The 18494-nt window shown below is 58.9% G+C and overlaps 1 protein-coding gene and 1 pseudogene across 9 annotated transcripts; one reads left to right on the plus strand and one right to left on the minus strand.

Annotated features, from left to right (window-relative positions):
* Positions 1-1260: 1260 nt before the first annotated feature.
* On the minus strand, positions 1261-2290 carry LOC142819910 (claudin-7-like; annotated as a pseudogene).
* A 521-nt stretch (positions 2291-2811) lies between these two features.
* On the plus strand, positions 2812-16964 carry CEP85 (centrosomal protein 85). Of its 9 annotated transcripts, none has more exons than XM_089773548.1 (14): positions 2812-2961; positions 3934-4006; positions 4932-5072; positions 6627-7354; positions 7981-8114; positions 8912-9026; positions 9363-9548; positions 10708-10860; positions 11083-11237; positions 11712-11847; positions 12534-12584; positions 12667-12774; positions 14364-14589; positions 14682-16964. In XM_089773548.1, exons 2-14 carry the CDS (start codon positions 3952-3954, stop codon positions 14843-14845), a joined length of 2352 nt encoding a protein of 783 aa, XP_089629674.1. In that variant the 5' UTR covers positions 2812-2961; positions 3934-3951; the 3' UTR covers positions 14846-16964. The 9 variants fall into 9 exon arrangements, with proteins under 9 accessions (XP_089629674.1, XP_075765136.2, XP_075765137.2 ...); XM_075909021.2 differs by having other exon boundaries at positions 2827-2969; XM_075909022.2 differs by lacking the exon at positions 2812-2961 and adding an exon at positions 3207-3720.
* The last annotated feature ends 1530 nt before the right edge of the window (positions 16965-18494 follow it).

Below are 18494 nucleotides of genomic sequence, written 5' to 3' on the forward strand. Positions count from 1 at the left end.
GGCCCCTCCCCCAAAAGCAGCAGGTACCATCCTGCCCCATCACAGCTGTGCTTGAGCCCTTCTCTGCGGCCACCTGAGCTTCCTTACAGCTGTCACTGCTCCCCCCCCCATCACTACCCCCGGCCTGCCCCTTACAGCTGTGTCACTGCTCCCCCCCCATCACTACCCCCGGCCTGCCCCTTTCAGCTGTGTCACTGCTCCCCCCCCCCCCCCATCACTACCCCCGGCCTGCCCCTTTCAGCTGTGTCACTGCTCCCCCCCCCCCCATCACTACCCCCGGCCTGCCCCTTACAGCTGTGTCACTGCTCCCCCCCCATCACTACCCCCGGCCTGCCCCTTTCAGCTGTGTCACTGCTCCCCCCCCCCCCATCACTACCCCCGGCCTGCCCCTTACAGCTGTGTCACTGCTCCCCCCCCATCACTACCCCCGGCCTGCCCCTTTCAGCTGTGTCACTGCTCCCCCCCCCCCCCCCCCATCACTACCCCCGGCCTGCCCCTTTCAGCTGTGTCACTGCTCCCCCCCCCCCCATCACTACCCCCGGCCTGCCCCTTTCAGCTGTGCACTGCTTGCCCCCCCCCCCCCATCACTACCCCCGGCCTGCCCCTTTCAGCTGTGTCACTGCTCCCCCCCCATCACTACCCCCGGCCTGCCCCTTACAGCTGCACCCTGTATGGGGGTTTCTTCAAGCAGTATCAGGGAGACAAGCCCCCATACCGGTAACCCCCCCCCAAGCTGGCAGGGGCCATGACACGGCAGTAGGGAGATGATCAGCCCTTCCTTACTCTCTCTGTGGCTACGTCTCCACTGGCCCCTTTTCCGAAAGGGGCATGTTAATTTTAAACTTCGGAATAGGGAAATCCGCGGCGGATTTAAATATCCCCCGCGGGATTTAAATAAAGATGGCCGCCGCTTTTTTCCGGCTTGGGGAAAAGCCAGTAAAAAGCGCCTAGACTGGCCCGATCCTCCGGAATAAAGCCCTTTACCGGAGGATCTTTTATTCCTACTTTGAAGGGGGGGGGGGCGATTTCCCATCCAATAGTTCCCTTCCCTGGGCAGGCCCTTCCAGGCCTGGAACTGGTTGTGCCGCTCGGCCCCAGCCCAGCTGGGTGAGGACACTGGAGCCCTGCTCCTGCGGATTCGCCCCCTCCCCCTCCCCCTCCCCCTCGTGGACTCGGTGCCCAAGGAAATCGAAGGGTGCCCTGCCCCAGAGCTCAGCCTCCCCCCACTCCCTTAGCCTGGCCAGCACTGGCCTGCTCGCCTCAATAATCCACCTCGTAAGGAGCAGCTGCCTCCCCCGGCCGGCCTCCCTCCTCCCGGTGCCAGCTGCTGGCCAGAGCCACCCCAGCCACGCTCTCGGCAGCTCCGCCGCTCCAGCCCAGGTAGAGGCAGGTCCCCATCTGGAACTTGTCCCCGGCAGGGGTCTGAGGGCTGGCCATGGTCTCCAGGACGCTGTAAGCCACGTAGGACGCGGCGCATAGATAGGCGGCTCCAGCGCCAACCAGCAGCAGTCCAGCGGTGCCCGCAAGCTTGGGGCGGGGGTGGTCCGTCCACCACCACGCCCCCAGGTGGGCTAGCGTGTAGCCCAGGGCCCCGGTCAGCACTGAGATGACCGTGAGCGCTCTCAGCATCTGTGTGGGCCAGGAGCTGGCGGTTCCTGGCGGGAGGGCCCGGCACACCCGGCCCGGCACACCGGCCAGCTACACGCAGCTTTCCCACAGCCCCTCGCTGAAGGAAACGTCCGGGGGGAAGCCAGGCCGCCTGGGGAACTCTCTCCACTGCGGGGTCACCGTGGCTGCCAGCAGCAAGACCCATCCCATGGGGGCCACCACCAGCCCACGCGCCATGGAGCCCGTCACCATGGGCTGAGACGGGAGCCAGGTCTCTGCTTCTGCAAGGAGGCAGGTGGCGAGTTCTGGAAGGCGCCCAGCCTGGAGCGGAAGGGGGACGGCGGCGCTCTCGGGTGCTCGTGGGCCGGGCTGGCCGTTGCAGTTGTACTGTCTGCGGCACCTGGACGTTCCGCGTCCTCTGGCCCCAACACGTTTCCAGCCTGTCGATTAAATGTTCCGTGATTCCTGCCCCCTCCCCCCACGTGGTTACCCATTAACATGGCCCCTGGCTCTGTGCTGGGCCCAGCGCGCGGTCAGGCATAACGAGGCCCCTGATTGTTACGATGCAGCAGGACTGGGCCCCTGTGAGCAATGGCCTAGTGACTCCCTGCGGGGACACGGTTCGCTCTGCTTGGCCCCAACGTGACTCCTCTGGTTGCACCAGGCATGGACGTGGTCCAAGAGCTTGGTGAAGGACAGAGTGGGGGGGGGGGGGGGCTGAGCGATCAGCACTCGTGCTTTGCGGGGGGGGTATCGGCGGAGTGTGGGATGAGCGAGGGGGGGTGGATGGGACGGGAGGGGGGGGGCGGGCTGGCTGCAGGAGTGCAGGAGGGGGACGATGGGGCAGCGACCCAGGGGGGTTGGGCGCAAGGGAGGGGCCCTAGGGGGGTTGGGCGCAAGGGAGGGGCCCTAGGGGGGTTGGGTGCAAGGGAGCAGTCCCAGGGTAGTTGGGGGGAGGGAAGCGACCCAGGGGGTTTGGACACAAGGGAGGGGCCCTAGGGGGGCTGGGCGCAAGGGAGGGGGGGCTAAGTGCAAGGCAGCGGCCCCAGGCGTTCTAGGGCGGGGCTTAGCGCCGGCCGGAGGGGGCGGGGCCATGGAGTGGCAGCCTTAGGCCCCGCCTCCTCGGCGGACGGGTGGCGCCGGCAGACGCTCTAGCTGCGCTGCCGAGAGGCTCCCCCAGGCGGAAGGCGGAGCCCGGGCGGCGAGCGGGCCAATGGCGGAGGGGCAGGGGCGGGGCCGGCGCTCCGGATAGGCGCGGCGCGGCGTGGGGGGCGTGGCTCGCTGGCGTAGCGGCCCCTCCTCCGGCGCGGCGGTAACGGTCGGCGAGGGGGGCGCGAGCCGGACTGGAGCCAGGTGAGGGGGTGGGTGCGGCTCCTCCCCCCCCCCCCCCCCCCCCCCGCACGTGCGCTCGGGTCCCATCCCGCATACGGGGCATCCCCGCTCTGCCCCCCCCCCCCGCCCCTCCCCCTGCCCCCCCGGGTCCACCCCCCCACTCTGCTCCTGCCCCCCCCCGGGTCCACCCCCCCCCCCGCTCCGGTCACTGGGGCCCTGCGGTGACTCCTCCCCTGCCCGGGGGATCCTGGCCTGTGCGGGCGGGTGTGAGCAGCTGCTCCCCCCCCGGCTGGGGAGGAGCCCGGGCATTGGGGGGGGGGGGGGACCGTCTCCAAGTCATTAGCTTTTCGTTTTCAAAGCAGAAATATTTTGCAGGAGGCCTGTGGCCGGCGGAGCGTGGATGGGCCAGCGCAGAGGAGTTCCAGGGCTGGATATTCTAGACAGGCTCGGGGTGGGAAATCCATGTGCTGGAGGCGGTTTTATATACGGTCAAGTCAGCCAAAGCTCCAGGTAGCCCCACGGGCCTGGCTGGGGGTGTAAAGTAACTTATGACTGGCTGGATGCTTGGGTGTGGCTGAATAAATCTTCAGAGGGCAAAAATGAACCGGCCAAGCGCTCGGGTTTGTAACAGAAACTTTTGAATCGTTACAGATAAACACTAACACTTGGGCATCGGCCCCCACGCTAGCCTATAAGTAACTGAGATGGCATCTCCTGTAGCTAGGTTTGATCATGGGCACCTGAAGCGTGGGAGAAGCCATCCCACTTTCAGAGTGAGAAGTGAGGATAATCCAGAATTACTGCACTTCTTGAAGTGTTAACTGCTGCTCTGTAATGGAAAAGTGTGGATGAGAGATGCTAATGGAATGTGGATTAAAGAGTAAACTTTCCTTTCATGAAGAGTTGCAAAATATTTGTCAGTGCCTTTTGCTTGGCTGCTGGCGAAAGTGGATTGGTGTGTGCTGATTTCCATGATGGTTCTGTTTCTTATAGTTGACTGGAACAGCTGTGATGGCTACTCTTGAGAAATGCCCAGACTTGAGGTTCCAGCAGACCAGCCCAACAGGTTTGACTTATGAATTGTTTTCCGTAAAAGTCCTGTTCCTGCTCTATCCCGCTAGGAGAGTCCTTAAGCCACTTCCTGGGTTTCCTATTTACCAAAAGGTTTTAATGAAAAATAAAATCTTAAAACGTTTGTATGTTTGCTGTTAATATCCTGTGCCCGCAGAACAATTGCATGAGTGTCCGGGGCGGATCATATGCCAACTTCACTTGAAATCCAGGATAACATTCCAATGCATCTTTACTATCTTCATTGTTATCTCTGTACTTCTGCGTGCAAACACTGTCACTTCTTCAGTGTCCCTCTCGCTTAGCGATAGCAGAGAAATGTGCATTGCACTCTTATCTTCCATAGCCCTGGCCTGCTGCTAGAACAGACCCATGAGGAAAGAGCTCTCTCGAGCAGCAGTAGCTCAGAGGAATCCAGCAAAACAATTCCTACCCACATAGTATGGGAATGTGTGACTACAGCTTAGTGCTGAGTCTCGACAATTGGCTTGCTAATCATTCTGCAGAGAATCATGTTTTTAAAATGAGTTTGAATCAAACTGGAAAAATGTGTTTGTAACCTGAACTTCAAATCCCACTTGAAAAATTAAATTGGCTGTTGATCTAGATAAAATGCATTTCCAATCCTTCCTTTCACCCCAGCAGGGCAAGGATGGGTTAATAAGTCTGTACCATTCACGGTTTCCTATAGGTAAATCTGAAAGGTTATTTCTTTTAAATGAGCTGCAAACAGTGCGAAGTCCTTTCTTGCCTTTCCGTCTCCTTCCTTTGCTGGCTAATATCTCTGAGCAGGTGGGAAAGGCTGGGGCTGTTGTTCGCTTGGCGTAGGTTCTCCAGGTTGATCTTTGGGGAGTGCTCTCTGTAACATTGATGGGCATTGCTCCGAAGGACGGACATACCCATGTGTGGCTCTTTTCCAGACTCCGGTGCAGGCCAAACGCGTTGTTCTTTGGAGACCGACTGGAAAACCCCAACGCTGTCTGTGAGGTTCCAGAGTCGCTTTGGTGACTGTTCCAGTGTGGCGGGCAGCGGGGTTACCTCCTGCTCAGACAGCACAGAGGGTGAGTCTGAATGTCGGATCCTTGCTGTAGAATTGCAGAATGTTTGTCTAGTTCCTGTCACACAAACCAAATGTCGGGACCTGCCCCTGTACAGAAACAGCCCTAGCGCATGAAACTGTGGGGAACAGGACAGAGTCTGTAGCGTATCATGGGACTAGTGAACACTTTCACCCTTGGCCATTCGTTTATAACCTAAAATGTAAACCGATACACGGTGGCTGAGAGACGCACGGTCTTATCTAAAGCTTCAAAGGTGATTGGCCAAAGCACGTGACAGTTTCTAAGGTCAGTGGTGGTCCCACATTTGACTTCGAAAATCTGTGAACTTGTTATAAATGCCACTGGTTCTGCTGGCTGTTCTCACGCTTTAAGGGACTGATACGTTCCCAGTGGATTTAGTTGCTACTGGATAGAACTCGGTAACTCCCGATCATGACGTTGAGACGTTATGGAGACTCGAGAGAAGACGTCAGCCTGGACTCCCCTCAGTCTGTTTGCAAAGGGCAGTCTTGTCTATTTGGAGGGCTGTTTCCTCTTTGAGGGAGACCTAGGCTGAGCTGTGGTCTGCAGAGATTCCCCCGCCTCTCCCCCCAATTTGTTCAGTTGCGAGGGGATGTAACAGCTTTCTGTGTCGCTTGGGATGTTTGACAGGCCCTGTGTAGCTCCTCACTCCAGTTACGTTAACATTGTGACCTTCATTCTTTCTCATAGCAATTTGGGAATGCAAACGCACTGTCCCATAACTGAGCTGAAGAAATAGTGCCCAGGGATGAGCCCTAAGCCAGTGTGTTGAGGAAACAGGCTAGGCTGAGGAACCGTGAAATTGGAGCCTGAAAGGACAGGGAAGAGGGAGAATCAACACATTGGAAAAGGCTCTTCGGTGTTTGCCCTGCTGAGATTGTGGTGTTGCTCTGTGAAACCGGAGAGTTACTAAGAATAACTTGGGACTTCCATGTAGGTTTGGTAGCCGTGTGACAGGACAGAGCTGCGCACTCGTTTCCTGTGACTGCGGGACAGAGCTGTTTGTTTCAGCTGTAGGAAAGTCTAGTTTCTTGCCATGTCCCAGGGGAGTTGGAAGGTCAGGTGCCGTGTGGGGTGTTCAGCTGTGCTTTCAGCTTATCGTGGGCTTAGCTAAGGCTCTGGTTGCTTTTGTTAGAGTGCAGAGTCACTGTGTGGTGGGATGAGCAGCATGTAATCCAGGTCCGAGTTGTCAAGCTTATGCGTAAGTTTCAGGATTTACCTGTAAGTGACTAGACAGAAAAGTTTATCAGTAAGTTTTGATTAAAGAATTTTAGCTCCAAAACTGAAAGTTGATGATATGGGATGACCGACAGTGGCTGTTTCCCTTCTGCTGTTTACTCTGGCAGGTAAATATCAGGGGACTCCTGGAACTTTTAATAGAGGAAAAAGCAAATGTGCTCTCGTACTTGTACTCTGGTCTTCTGCAGCTCCTTGCCCGTGGGAAATGTTCTTCGTAGTGTGTGGAAATGTGGTGATTGTCTTGTAACTGGACGGAGTCGCTTTAATTCGAACTCTTTGAAATTCTTTCCCTAGAATTCTGCAGTTCCAGTAGCAGTTCCTCGTTTCGCCCCATCAAAACCCAAGAGACCATCCCTACAGCCCATGTCATGCCCTCTACAGCGGGTACTTCACCCTCCAAGCGCCGCTCAACAGGTGAGCCAAGCTCTTTGCAGAATGCACCAGTTTCATCCAAAGCAGCTGTACCCGGCTCTCCCACTGAAAGCGCTGGGCTGGCCAGGAGCGGAGAGCCAACTGCTGAGAGACCCTCTCAGGTGCTGCCCCTGGATCTCTTGCAGCGTTACGGGACTTGTGGGGAGACTGGCCTGGAGCAGTCCTGGTTCCCTGTGTCTGATCACATGAGAGCAGAAGACACGCGAAAATTTGACATTCCTGCCATCGAGCCGACCCTCAATCAGTCTGCTTTGCTGGACACTCTCTACGCTGAGCCTCACCGCCGCTTCCAGGATCCAGACTGGGTTCCCAGTTCCAAAGGAAAGGAGCTTTACAAAGTGCTGCCCGAGTCTAAGCCAGCAGCAAGGGCCAGTGACGCTTGCGAGCCACGAAACGGGACTTGGCCCCCTGGGAGCAGACCGGTGCCATTAGGATTTCAGCCCAGTAACGTTTTTTCGAAACCGATGGCTCCTCCGTCTCGGGGGTGGAGGCAGGAGCCTTGCACTTCGCATCCACATCCGCGGGGCTGCGAGCTCAGTGCGTGGAGGCAGCAGCTGGACTCCATGCGATTGCAAGTGGAGCAGATGCAGGTAGAAAGCGAACCAATTAGAATCCACTTTCTCCTTCCCTTGGCCTGTCTCTTGGGGCTGTGTGTAACGGAACTGCGATTCCTGGCTCACGTTGTGTGCCTCTGTCGCACCTGGTCCCCAAGCTCTCCCTACACCACGTATGCCGGGCGAATCCTTTCATCGCTGAAACGCAGCAGCCGTGCACTGTAGCCAGCAATGCTACACACGTGTGCCAGGTGGTGGTGACCCCGTCCAACAGAGTGCAGGGGAGTGTGTGCAGGCGTTTCGGCGAGCGGACCAGCCTCGCTCTGGATCTAGGCTTAGGGGGAACAGTGTCAGGGAGGGTTTTAATGGAATCTCAATCTTCCATGGGAGGGAACCATTTGTTTAGTGGGAAGCGCTATCAGAAACTCCTGGCTCCCAGTGACACAGCTCAGCCGTCTAAAGTTATTCAGCAAATTCATTGCCCAAGCTGAGCCAAATGACTTGTTCCCAGAGCCCAGCCACAGGCTGCAATGGTTCTGCACTAGATTAACCTTGCGCGTGCTTGCATGCCAGATGAGCGCACACTGCACAAAATAGCCCCGGCAACGTTGCACTTACCCTCCGTGAAAGCCAAGCCTCTCCCTCTCCCCCTCCCTTTCCAGTTACAAAATGGAGCCGTTTGCCACCAGCCTTCCATGTGTGCTGCCTCGCTGCTCTCGGCTGACCCAGCCCAGTGGGTCGGTGTCCTCAGCGCCAGCGAGTCTCTGCTCAAGGAAAAAGAGATCCTCATTGACAGGTAGGAGGCACTTCAGGGGAGAGCAGTCAAACCCAACGGGAGCATGTTCTGCTCTGCGGGGTTTTATTCCAGCGAAGGGCCCAGGGATTGTAAGGAAGTATTTGAAGAAACGCCCTTTTCTCCCCTGAGATTTAAGAGTGATTTCCATTGAAGCAGGCAGGGAGACGGGATCCCTCTAACTTCAGAGGACCCAAAAGGCTTTTTCAAAACGGGTTGTGCTTTTTTCCTGCTTTGTGAGCGAGGAAGCAGAGCTACAAGCGTGTAAAATGTGTGCCTGTTTGCTTACACAAGAACCTCTTGGAATGCCGGGTCTGCTTCTCCTCGTTTTGCTGGAGGATTTTGGGCCGGCAAGACTTTATCAAATCTCTCCTTTCGCCAGGGTGCTTGTTGGCTGGTGCTGTCAGGCATTCACGTTACTGAAGTTGTAAAGGTGGCCTTATCTCTCCCGTCATTTGCTCAGCTTGATTCCTCTGACATCTGCAACTTCAGCAGGAAATTCTCCAGTGACTCTCGTGGCTTCTAGGGCAGCCAAGACTTGAATGTTTAGTGCGAAAACCAAGTGTGCTTTTGACACACTGGCCGGTCTTTTAAAAAGCAAACGCAGGCCCAGGCCCACTTGCTGTTCCATTGCAGGCTGTTTGTAAGATGCGTAGTTGTGGGTCTTGGCGTGGTTTGGGCCTTCCCGGGGGGGCTGGGTTTTCCCCGGGCTGAGTTTCCATAGCGGCGGATGCTTGGCTAGCGCAGCGGCTATGGGCTTTGTCTGCAAAGGGTAAGCTGCCCCATCTGGCTCCTTGCAGGCAAAGGCAGCACATCACCCAGCTGGAGCAGAAGGCGCGGGAGAGCGAGCTGCAGGTCCACAGTGCTCTTAGCTACGCTGCCCCTTATGGAGACATCTGCATGTTGCGAGTGCAGGTAAGTGGAGAGATGGCGCTTGGTCTAGCAGGCTCTCTGTGCCGGCGGGGGGCGAGGGGAAAGTCCCTTCCTGGTGTGGCTGCTGGTGCAGTTCCTCTGGCACATCTGGGTTTGCTGTGGCTCTGGACGGTTGGAGCCTTGGCTTCCTGAACCAGCGGCAGTGGCCGAGCGGAGTGCCGGCGCCGCTTGCAGGTGCGTCAGAGCTGTGCTGAAGCGCCTGGGAGCTGTGCAAGGTGGGTGGCACCTCTGTGCTGGAACCAGCCCCGTCGGGCCTGTGTGGCAGGCGGGCCGCGTGCCGATGGGAGCCTTACGCTGCTTGCTGGGGTCTGTTGGCAGGAGCTGCAGCGGGAGAACTCGTTCTTGCGAGCGCAGTTTACGGAGAAGACGGAATCCCTCGGCAGGGAGAAGCTGGAGCTGGAGAAGAAGCTGGCTGCGGCCGAGGTGGATGCGAAGGTGATTCGGGAGGCGCTGAAGGAGACGGCGCAGAAGCAAGCGGAGGAGCTGAAGAAGCAGGAAGAGCGGGTATGGCTGGCTGCCGCAGGCCTCGGCCTTGGCCCCGGGAGTCGTTCCTGGGGCCACCATCTGTTGTGTGGGACTGGCTTGGGGCTGCTCTTCTCTTGCGGCCCGCGAGCCACCGGGGCTGTAGTTGTGCGGCGGGATCGCACGGCTCACTCCTGGCACATGCCCAGAGGGTTTAGTCAAGAGCAGTGATTCTTGGCTTAATGGAAGGTCTTGAGGCTAAACAGTCACCTACTTGTCTTAGTGCTGAACTGCCTGTGTGGGGGGGGGGGGGAGCTGCTCCTGGTCCTCCCAGCCCTCGTTCCCGGTAAATGTCTTTGCAGTACTGACCTGTGACTGCAGTTTGTGGTGAGTGGCTTCTGGAAAACTCTTGGGCTGGCCTAAAGGAGGAAGCTTTCCTAAGGCCAGGTCTGCCCTAGACCTGGAGGGTCAGGGAAGGAACACGACTCCAGCTGTGTAAAAGATGTAGCTGGAGTTGGCTTTCCTTTAGCCGAGCTTGGAGCAGCTTCCCTTACTCCTTGTGACTGAGGAGTATCGGCACCGACTGGAGCTGCCCTCAGCGTTTGATTTAGTGGGTCTTAAGTAGACCCATTAAATCGAATTCCAGAAGATAGATCTCCAGTGCGGCAAGTGGAGATGTGGCTTAGGTTGCCACATTAGAGGCTTTGTTCAGTGAAGTGGCATTTTCTCAAAGCTCGCTGGTTATTTGAGGAGAGCCCAGAGGCAGGTGGAAACCAGCGTTGCAATGTGTAGGCACGCCGCAGAATCTTAGTGCTGTGTTAACCGGTGTGTGTGTATTTAATGACAACACTACGCCTGGCTTCAGTTCTTCTTATGTTTCATATTTTTAACTGTTTAATTAAGTGCAGCATCGTAAGGTGCGGAGAGGGGAAGCACTTGCTAACGAATTCCAGAAGTATTCGCTCAGCCAGTGTTTGAGTACAGGGTCTGCTCCGCACGTGAGCTCGGAGGGTGGGTCGGTCTCAGTGCGGCGCAGACACCTGGCACACACCTTCAGATGGACGGGGTTCGCTTTCAGGTAGCAGTGAACGGAAGAGCTGCCGCCGTGGGGGCTGCCTAAATGCTTAGCCAGGCAGGCTGGAGAGGGACACGCACGCGGCGATTCTAAGCCAGTCGACCCTTTGACTGTCTCTTCGTGCAGATAAAGGGACGAGACAGACACATTAACAGCCTGAAAAAGAAATGCCAAAAGGAGTCGGAGCAAAGCCAGGAGAGACAGCAGAGAATTGAGACGCTGGAGCGCTACCTGGCTGACTTGCCAACACTAGAAGACCATCAGAAACAGAGTCAGCAGGTAAAAGGGCGCCCTGCGTGTACTGCTGAGTCTGAGGCATTGGGCAGTTTCCTGCTGCCAGTGTGTATCCACCCCTGCCGGCAGCGCTGCAGTCTGTCCTTCCCAGCGATGGCTGTAAAGTGCCCCGATGGTAAAAATCCCCGTGGGCACTAGTGTGGCCTCCTGTGGCCCGTGGCAGCGGCGCTCAGACGTCTGAGCGCTGAGCAGTGTTCTCTGCCCCAGTTAAAGGAGTCGGAGCAGACGAGTTCGGCGCTGCAGGAGGCGGTGGCGGCCCTGCGCAGGGAGCTGGGAGATGTGCGTGCTGCCTGCAGAGAGCAGGAGGCGCAGCTAGAAACCCAGAACCGCAAAGAACTGGAGTTGCTCTCCACTGTGCACAGGTAACGCTCGGGGAGGGGGAGGGAGTCTGAGCTCTGCCCGGCGGGGGCTGAGAGCTCCGGGATGTCCGGCACTGAGCGGTGGGCCAGGCTAGAGCGCCTCTGCAGGGCAGCGCTGGTACGAGCTGGGATTGAAGCGAGGCTCTGGGTGCGGGGAATGGAAAGTCTAGAGAACACGGAATTGCCGTCGCTTGTGGCTTTCTGCTCCACGCAGGGCGCTGTGAAACTGGCTCTGGGCTCGGAGCCGTCTCCATTGGACACGGGTCTGTATCACCCGGGCTTCCGTAGGGCTTCCCGCTGTGGCTGCCTGGTCGTGGGCTGATTTGCCCCCTCTGTTCCTTAGACCTAAATCACTGCATGGGGGATATTGACAGGGCCGAGGGAAAAGGGGGGGGTGAGTGAGACAGACCGACCGACCCCCAGATTCCAGGACATTGCTCCTCCTTGCCAGCCCGTTTGATGCACTGGGGATCTTAGCTTGCAGGAGAGGCTGAAGCAGTGTGTGAAGCGCTCAGGCGGAGGGTCCCCTGTCCTGGAAGTGGAGAAACAGAAACCAGAAAATGCTTCTCTGCAGAGAGACTGTGATCGCCTCCGGAAGGTAACTCTCCACAGGGTGAGCCTGCCCCTCGCTAACGCCCGTTCCTGTCGCCTTCCCTCCGCTGCTCCTCCCAGGCACTGAAATGAAATGTGAACTGAGCCCCTACCCTGCATCCTGTACCGGCCCATGGGCCCTGCGCTCGCAGTGTGAGCGCGCCACGCCGGAGGGGCTGGTAGCCATTCTCGGTGCGATAACTAGACACTGCTGTAGCGCTCACGTAAACATCAACGTGACAGGAAAGTGAAAGCAGGTAGGGAGGGGGAGGCCACAAACGGCTGTCTCGCCACTCCTAGGGTACGTTGGGACTGCATGGCGCCATCCACGGAGCCATGTAGATTTGTTTGTTCGGCAAAGGGAAATGAAGCTGCGATTTAAATAATGGCTGCTGCGCTGAGCTGTTTGTTGGCTCAGCACGGCAGCCATTTAAATTGAAATGAAGCCGCGATTATTTAAATCGCAGCTTCATTTCCCTTTGCCGATCAGCCTCATCTATGTGTCTCCATCGACGGAGCCATGTCGTTTAGACACCCCCCTAGTGCCTAATTGTGCTTCCTGCTGGCACCTTCCGGCAGGCAGTCTGAGCCCTTTTCAAGCCAGGCTGTAATCTAAAGCGCTTACAACCAGATCTGCAGCTGCTGGCTCGAAGGAGGATTCCCACGCGGGGTGGCTGTGCGCTCAGGGGCCTGTGCTTTTGGTTTCAGATTGTGGACAAGCAGCAGAAGAAGATGGAGCAGTTGTCGTCACAAGTGAAGGTGAGAAGTGAGATCGCTGGGGACTCCAGAGCGTCGCTCATGGGGCCTGTCGGACAAACCTCTCCCCTGTTGTCTGTTCCAGAGCCTGGGAGAGCAGGTGTCTCAGGAGGAGGGGACAAGCCAGGCTCTGAAGGAGGAGGCCGTGCGAAGGGAGAGCGCCCTGCAGCAGCTGCGTGCTGCCGTGAAAGAGGTCAGGGCGTGAACACGACGGCTGAACGAGCCATGAGCCACTTGGTAGTGGGGACTGACTGTGCAGTCGCTGCCCCGTGTCAGCCCGCAGCGGCCCCGGCCGTGCCCTGGGCGGGCGCCTGTCTCCATTCGAGAGCCCTAATGTCGCCCTCTCGGCCAGCTCTCCGCTCCCTGGCACTGTGGGCTGCCCAGGCGCCTCCTCTCCCTAACTGGGCCTAGCGACTGACTTGGCCCCCAGGCGCAGTGCAGGGTCCTAGTCCGGCCGGGAAGCCCAGGGACAGGGTTGTCTCTTTCCACCTGTCTTCAGTGACCCCCGTTCTCGGTGTGTCCGGCTGTGGGAGGATCCCAGGCCTCCCGAGGAAGCCTCCACACTATTAAGCGTGAGGCCGCCAGGGAGAGCGGGACAAGGTGCTTCCTGTCCTGTTGGGTTTTAGTTTCTTCCCTTGTGAGCGGAGCGGACGCCTGTTTTGAAAGCCCTGGTGTTACCCTGGCCAGGCCCAAAACGGACGTTAGGGCACAGTCGTCTAAACGATTACCCGAGAGACCTGCCTTATCGGTTAATTCGATCGACTGTGCACTCCCTCCCCTCCCCCCGTGTCAGAGGCAGCGGGAACTGGCTGCCCAGACCTGCCATGGACAGAGGCTGCTCTGCAGTGGCCGGCCCCGTCCGCAGGGGACCCGAGCTCCCTGCAGACAGAGGCTGCCTCTGATAGAGAGGCAGCAACATGGGGGGGCGGGGAGGTGGCTCCCTGAAGCCAGTGTTCATGGGGAACTGGCTTTTAAGCCAACTCCCCCTGAGAACCAGATCCCATGGAGCCGCCTGTCCCACCCCGGCACTGCTGGCTGTGGGTGAGGGGGGCAGGTGAGAGTTGGCTTAAAAGCCAGCTCCCCATGAGCACCAGTTTCACGGAGCCACCTCCCCGCCCCCCACGTTGCTGCCCCGTGGACGGGGACGGCCGCTGTGGAGCAGCCTCTGTCCATGGCAGGTCTGGGCTTGCTGTGGACGGAGGCTGCTCCGTGGGATGCCGGCGCCGCCTGTCTGGGGAACTTGGGTCCCTCTGTACCAGACAGCAGCGGCAGGTGGGAGTCGGTCTGGCTGGGAGCTGGTTCTTAAACTGGCGCCTCTGGCAGACCGACGCCCCCCGCGCTGCTGCCGGTCCCCGTCCGCAGGGGACCCCGCAGAGGCAGCACCACGGGGTGGGTCCGGGAGCGCACTGGCTGCTGGCCCCGGCCCTGGGGACTGTAGAATAATCGTGTAGACACTAAGATTTTGTGCAGTTACGTGGTTATTGAACTGAGCGAAATCGAACGCGCCCCCCCCCCGCCCGGTGACGTTTAAACTGGTCTAGCTGGGCTGGTGTCCGGAGCCCGTTCATGTGGCCACCGCCAAGTATCTGCGCTGCCAGCGCCGTGGACCCTCCCGCCGGGGCTGGGAACACGCACTCGGAGAGCAGCGGCTGTCCAGGACGCCGATGCAAAGGCAGCAAAAGGCCGTCGGGCCTGCCCCGGGCCGAGGGGCCTCTAGGCAGGGCGCTTCTCGGCTGAGCCGGGCCACTTCACTGGCCGTAGCTCGTGTTCCTCTGTGTGCAGCTCTCGGTGCAGAACCAGGATCTGATTGAGAAGAACCTGACGCTCCAGGAGCGCCTCCGGCAGGTGGAGCTGAGCCAGCCGCCGCGCGCTGGGACGGCCCATCTTGCCCACGAGCTACACGGGGAGCTGGCCGGCTGCCTGCAGGACTTGCAGTCTGTCTACAGCATCGTAACTCAGCGAGCGCAGGGCAAGGATCCCAACCTCTCCCTGCTCCTGGGCATTCACTGTAAGTGCGCGGGGCAAGAGTCACGGCATCGGGGGGGCGGGGGGAGTGTCGTGTTCAGAGCCGTGTCTGATGTGCGCTCGTTCCCCATCCAGCTGTGCAGCTTTCCGCTACGGAGCCGGCCGACTCGCTGACCCCAGACGGGCTCGCGAGGAAACTGCTGGAGGTGAAGCAGCTTCGCCGAGAGGTTGAGGACTTGCGGACTGCGATATCCGACAGGTACGCGCAGGATATGGGGGACAACTGCATCGCACAGTGATGGAGCCGCACTCCCCAGCCTGCGTCGGAACCGCTGGAAACGACCACCGACCCCCTGAAACTAGCGCCTCCGGCACGGGACAAGCTAACCTGCACCTTAGCACCGCCGGCGGGGCTCCGAGATGCAGGCTATCCGCCCCCGCAGGAAATCGGGGACCCCTGTGCCGTGACCAGTCAGTGCTGATTGGCTAACTGGAACTATTCAGTCTTTGGTGTTCATCAGCTTTTGCCGCCTTCGGCAGGTGTCTGCTGGGTGAGTTACCAGTCACCTTCTGAGCACGGAAACCCCCGGGTTCCAGCTGGCCTGGGTGCCATGACCTCTGGCCTTTCTGGTGAGGCGCAATCCAGACCGGCTCCTGCCAACTACTCTGCCCTTCCTGCTCGCACAAGTTGGGTGTGTGGGCTCCTACGCGGTGCTACTGGCGTAGCGCTTGTCTGATTGCCCCCGACTCCGAGCATCCCAGGCTCATCCGCGACGCCTGCGTGTGTCCTGGCCTGGATGAATAGCGCGATCGCTCAGGTAGCCAGGTCTGCCTCGCGCAGGTGGAGCAGCTGAAGTCTCATTAGCCAGCAGCCCAGAAACCGATGGTGCTAACTGGGTTGTAAAAACCCTCCTGTTGGTGAGGCCTTAGGGTTTTATCCCCTTCCGGGTGATCTGATCGTGGGCTGCGGTTCAGACCCCGGAGCAGCACGGGGCTTGCTGCTGAAGTGCCTTGCTCCTCTAGAGAATTTCCTGCCAACCTGGTGGATGGGGGAGCTGGTCCTTTCTCTTCGCTCCCTTCCTGGCCAGGCACCAGCCCTGCAGCCGCCTTGGTCTGCAGTGCGGCCCCAGGGAGCAGCTGCTGCTCGGGCACAGGCCTGCGGGAGCCAGGAGTCGGTACAGGAGCAGCGAGGCTGCAGCAGGGGGCGCTAGGTCTGCACGTAATTACTCAGGATTCTCGATGCACTTTTACAGCTTCGCCGCTCCACTTCCGGAGCTGCCTAGAGCCCAGCTTGCTTGGGCCTGTGCGTGAGCCGCTGCCCTGGGAGCACAGCGAAGGCACATGCTCCCTCTGAGCTCAGTGCGCAATGGAAATGCTTTTCCACTTGGGTGTTTTCAGCTGGCTGGGAGAGCACATGGGGACCCCGCTGGCTGCCCGTTGACTCTGCTGCAGAGGCTCCCAAGTCCATGGGGTAGCAGGAGAAGCTGCTGAACCGGCAGCGTTTGCATCCTCCTTTTGGGGCTGATCCCCGGGGGGGAGATGCTGGTCCTGGAGCCCTTTCCTCACATTCTATAACCCACACCAGGGCTTTGGGATCTGGCCACGACAGTGCTTCTGGAAAGCACCTGGCTCCCATGCTGCCGCCGGGTGGCTTGTTAGCCGCCGCGCTCCCTGCCGCAGTGACTCCTTCCCGGAGCACCCGGGGCGATGGCTGGAGGGGTGACGAGGGCCGTTGCTTCTCTCTTCCCGCCTCCGCCAGCTCCCTTGCTGCGTTACAGGGGCCGAGAAGCCAGTCGCCTAGACGAGTGGGGAACCCCATGGGCATGACAGGCCCTGGGGGGGACGTTGCTGGGTGACTGGAAAGCTTGTTTGACCACGTGGTTTGACAGACGCTGTGAGCCTGCACTCAGCACCCGACTGGCAGCAGAGCGACCCCCTTTCCACTGATGCCCACAGGGACCAGGCAGGCAGAGGGGATGGCGCCTCCTCAGCTGCCCCCACAGCGTCCCGGGTACCAAACTGTCTCGGCCTTGAACTCCGCCCCTTCGGTATTTGGGTGGCTTGCGGGCAGGGCGCTGTCCTCGCGGAGAGCGGCCATCGGCTCCTTCCTGCGGCTGGGCGCTCGGGTAGCACGTTGCCGGCCTGCGGGAGCCGTGCGGTTGTTTTAGAAGTTCTCTGCGCACCTTGTTGCTACCTGCTCCAGGGGCTCTGCACAGCGCACCCCAGAGACGGGCAGCCAGAGCCCGCGAGTCTCGCCGCGAGCGCAGGGCGCGTTTGACTAGCTGGCCCCGGCGGGTGGCTGCTCGTACCGTTCCCGCAGGCCTATTTGTACGACTGTTTGTCTTGCGCGGTTGTTTGTTCCGAGTGTTTTGATTATAAAATAAAGCTGCTTTGCTCCTGTTGGGCAGAGCAATTCCGTGGCTGGCTGGCTGGCGCCGAGGGGGGATTTGGCAAACAGCCCACATCCCACGCTGGGCCTTGGGGATCAGGCCCCGTACGGTGCTTCCCCTGGGTCATTCCCCCTGCAGCGAGAGCGCCCTGCTGAAGTCCAGGGGTGTTCCATTGCCGTGCAGCGAGGGAGCCGGCCCTGGGACTCTTCACGCCGCGGTTCCCAATCCAAGCTGTGGCTCACCCTGAAGGCTTGGTTGTGGGGCTCTGAAGGAAGATGAGGGCAGAACAAGTCTCCTTGGTAACTTAATACAACCGTCCACTGTGGCTGGAGTTGCAGAAAGCTATTCAGAGGGTCCCACTGTCTGTCGGGCCGTGCCAGCTGCCCATGAAGTAGCTCCAAGTGGGCAGGGAAGGGCGCCTCCCGCCGGGCCGAGTTTGACTGCAGCTGCTGGCGGTTTTCTTCACGTCCTGCAGGCCCCGCCCCCGGCGCGCTGAGCGCTCAGACGCGTGTGCAGGAGCTTCGCAGGTGGGGTGAGGCAAGAGGCCAGAATGCTGGCCCGCCGGAAGGGAGCATGGTCGCGTGATTACAGCAGGATGCTGAGCCTTGCGGCCTCTGCCTCCCACTAGGCCGGGCCCCGTTGCTCTGCCGCATGCTGCTCCTTGACTGGGTACAGGGATCTGGGGAGGGGGTGCCCACTAAGCTTAGTGATCCGAGCACAAGGCCCGAGGGGGCTTCCGGGGCCTGTTCTGACGTGATTGCAAATGGAATCTGGTCGTTAATCTAGAAGCTGGGCTGTGCCTGGCTCTGGCCAAATAAGGTTGGATCACGGCGTACCCCATCTCTGCAAGGCCCCAATGGTCTGGCAAGTACTAGGACCTGCCCCTTCCTCCCCCAACACTTCCTTTCGGTGCACGGTGCTGTCAGCTCTGATAAAGACCTGGGTTGTGGCTCACTGCATGTGTCAAAATGTTGGTTTGCCCCAAATGACACATCCCTGCTACTGTTTTGAGATTAAAAGGTGTCACTCCCAGACGGGTGGGGGCTGTATTTCTGGGCTGACACCATGTACCCCAATTTTAACTTTATTTTCCTGGCTAGTAAACACACAATAGGCCTGTCAAAATCAGCCAAGTCCAGCTGCAGTGTTCCCGTAGTGCAGGTAAAACAGTGGCACAAAGCTAGGACTGTCGATGAATTAAAAACAGGAAGAGAGAAGCTGCAGCTGATCCGATTCATTAGCGATCAGCAGGTATGGGAGATGTGGCTTGTACTCCTTGCACAACACAACCCACATGGGCACAGCTGGCTCCGAAGTAACTGAGTGAGTTAGGTATCAGAGGGGTCACCGTGTTAGTCTGGATCTGCAAAAGCGACAAGGAGTCCTGTAGCACCGTATAGACTAACCGATGTATTATTGGAGCGTAAGCTTACGTGGGCAAAGACCCACTTCATCAGATGTATGATCTGACAAAGTGGGTCTTTGCCCATGAAATCTTATCATAGAACACTAGGACTGGAAGGGACCTCGAGAGTCATCGAGTCCAGTCCTCTGCCCT

The sequence above is a fragment of the Pelodiscus sinensis genome, chromosome 26, assembly GCF_052426305.1.
Source record: "Pelodiscus sinensis isolate ZL-2025 chromosome 26, ASM5242630v1, whole genome shotgun sequence".
NCBI classification, from domain to species: Eukaryota; Metazoa; Chordata; order Testudines; family Trionychidae; genus Pelodiscus; species Pelodiscus sinensis.

Bases quoted from the DNA above. Each gene is read 5' to 3' on its own strand.
- CEP85 (XM_075909019.2), top strand. From the start codon at position 3,540: ATGAACCGGCCAAGCGCTCGG. The intron at 3,561-3,933 runs GTTTGTAACAGA...TGTTTCTTATAG, and splicing joins TGAACCGGCCAAGCGCTCGG to TTGACTGGAACAGCTGTGAT. The intron at 9,549-10,707 runs GTATGGCTGGCT...CTCTTCGTGCAG, and splicing joins TGAAGAAGCAGGAAGAGCGG to ATAAAGGGACGAGACAGACA.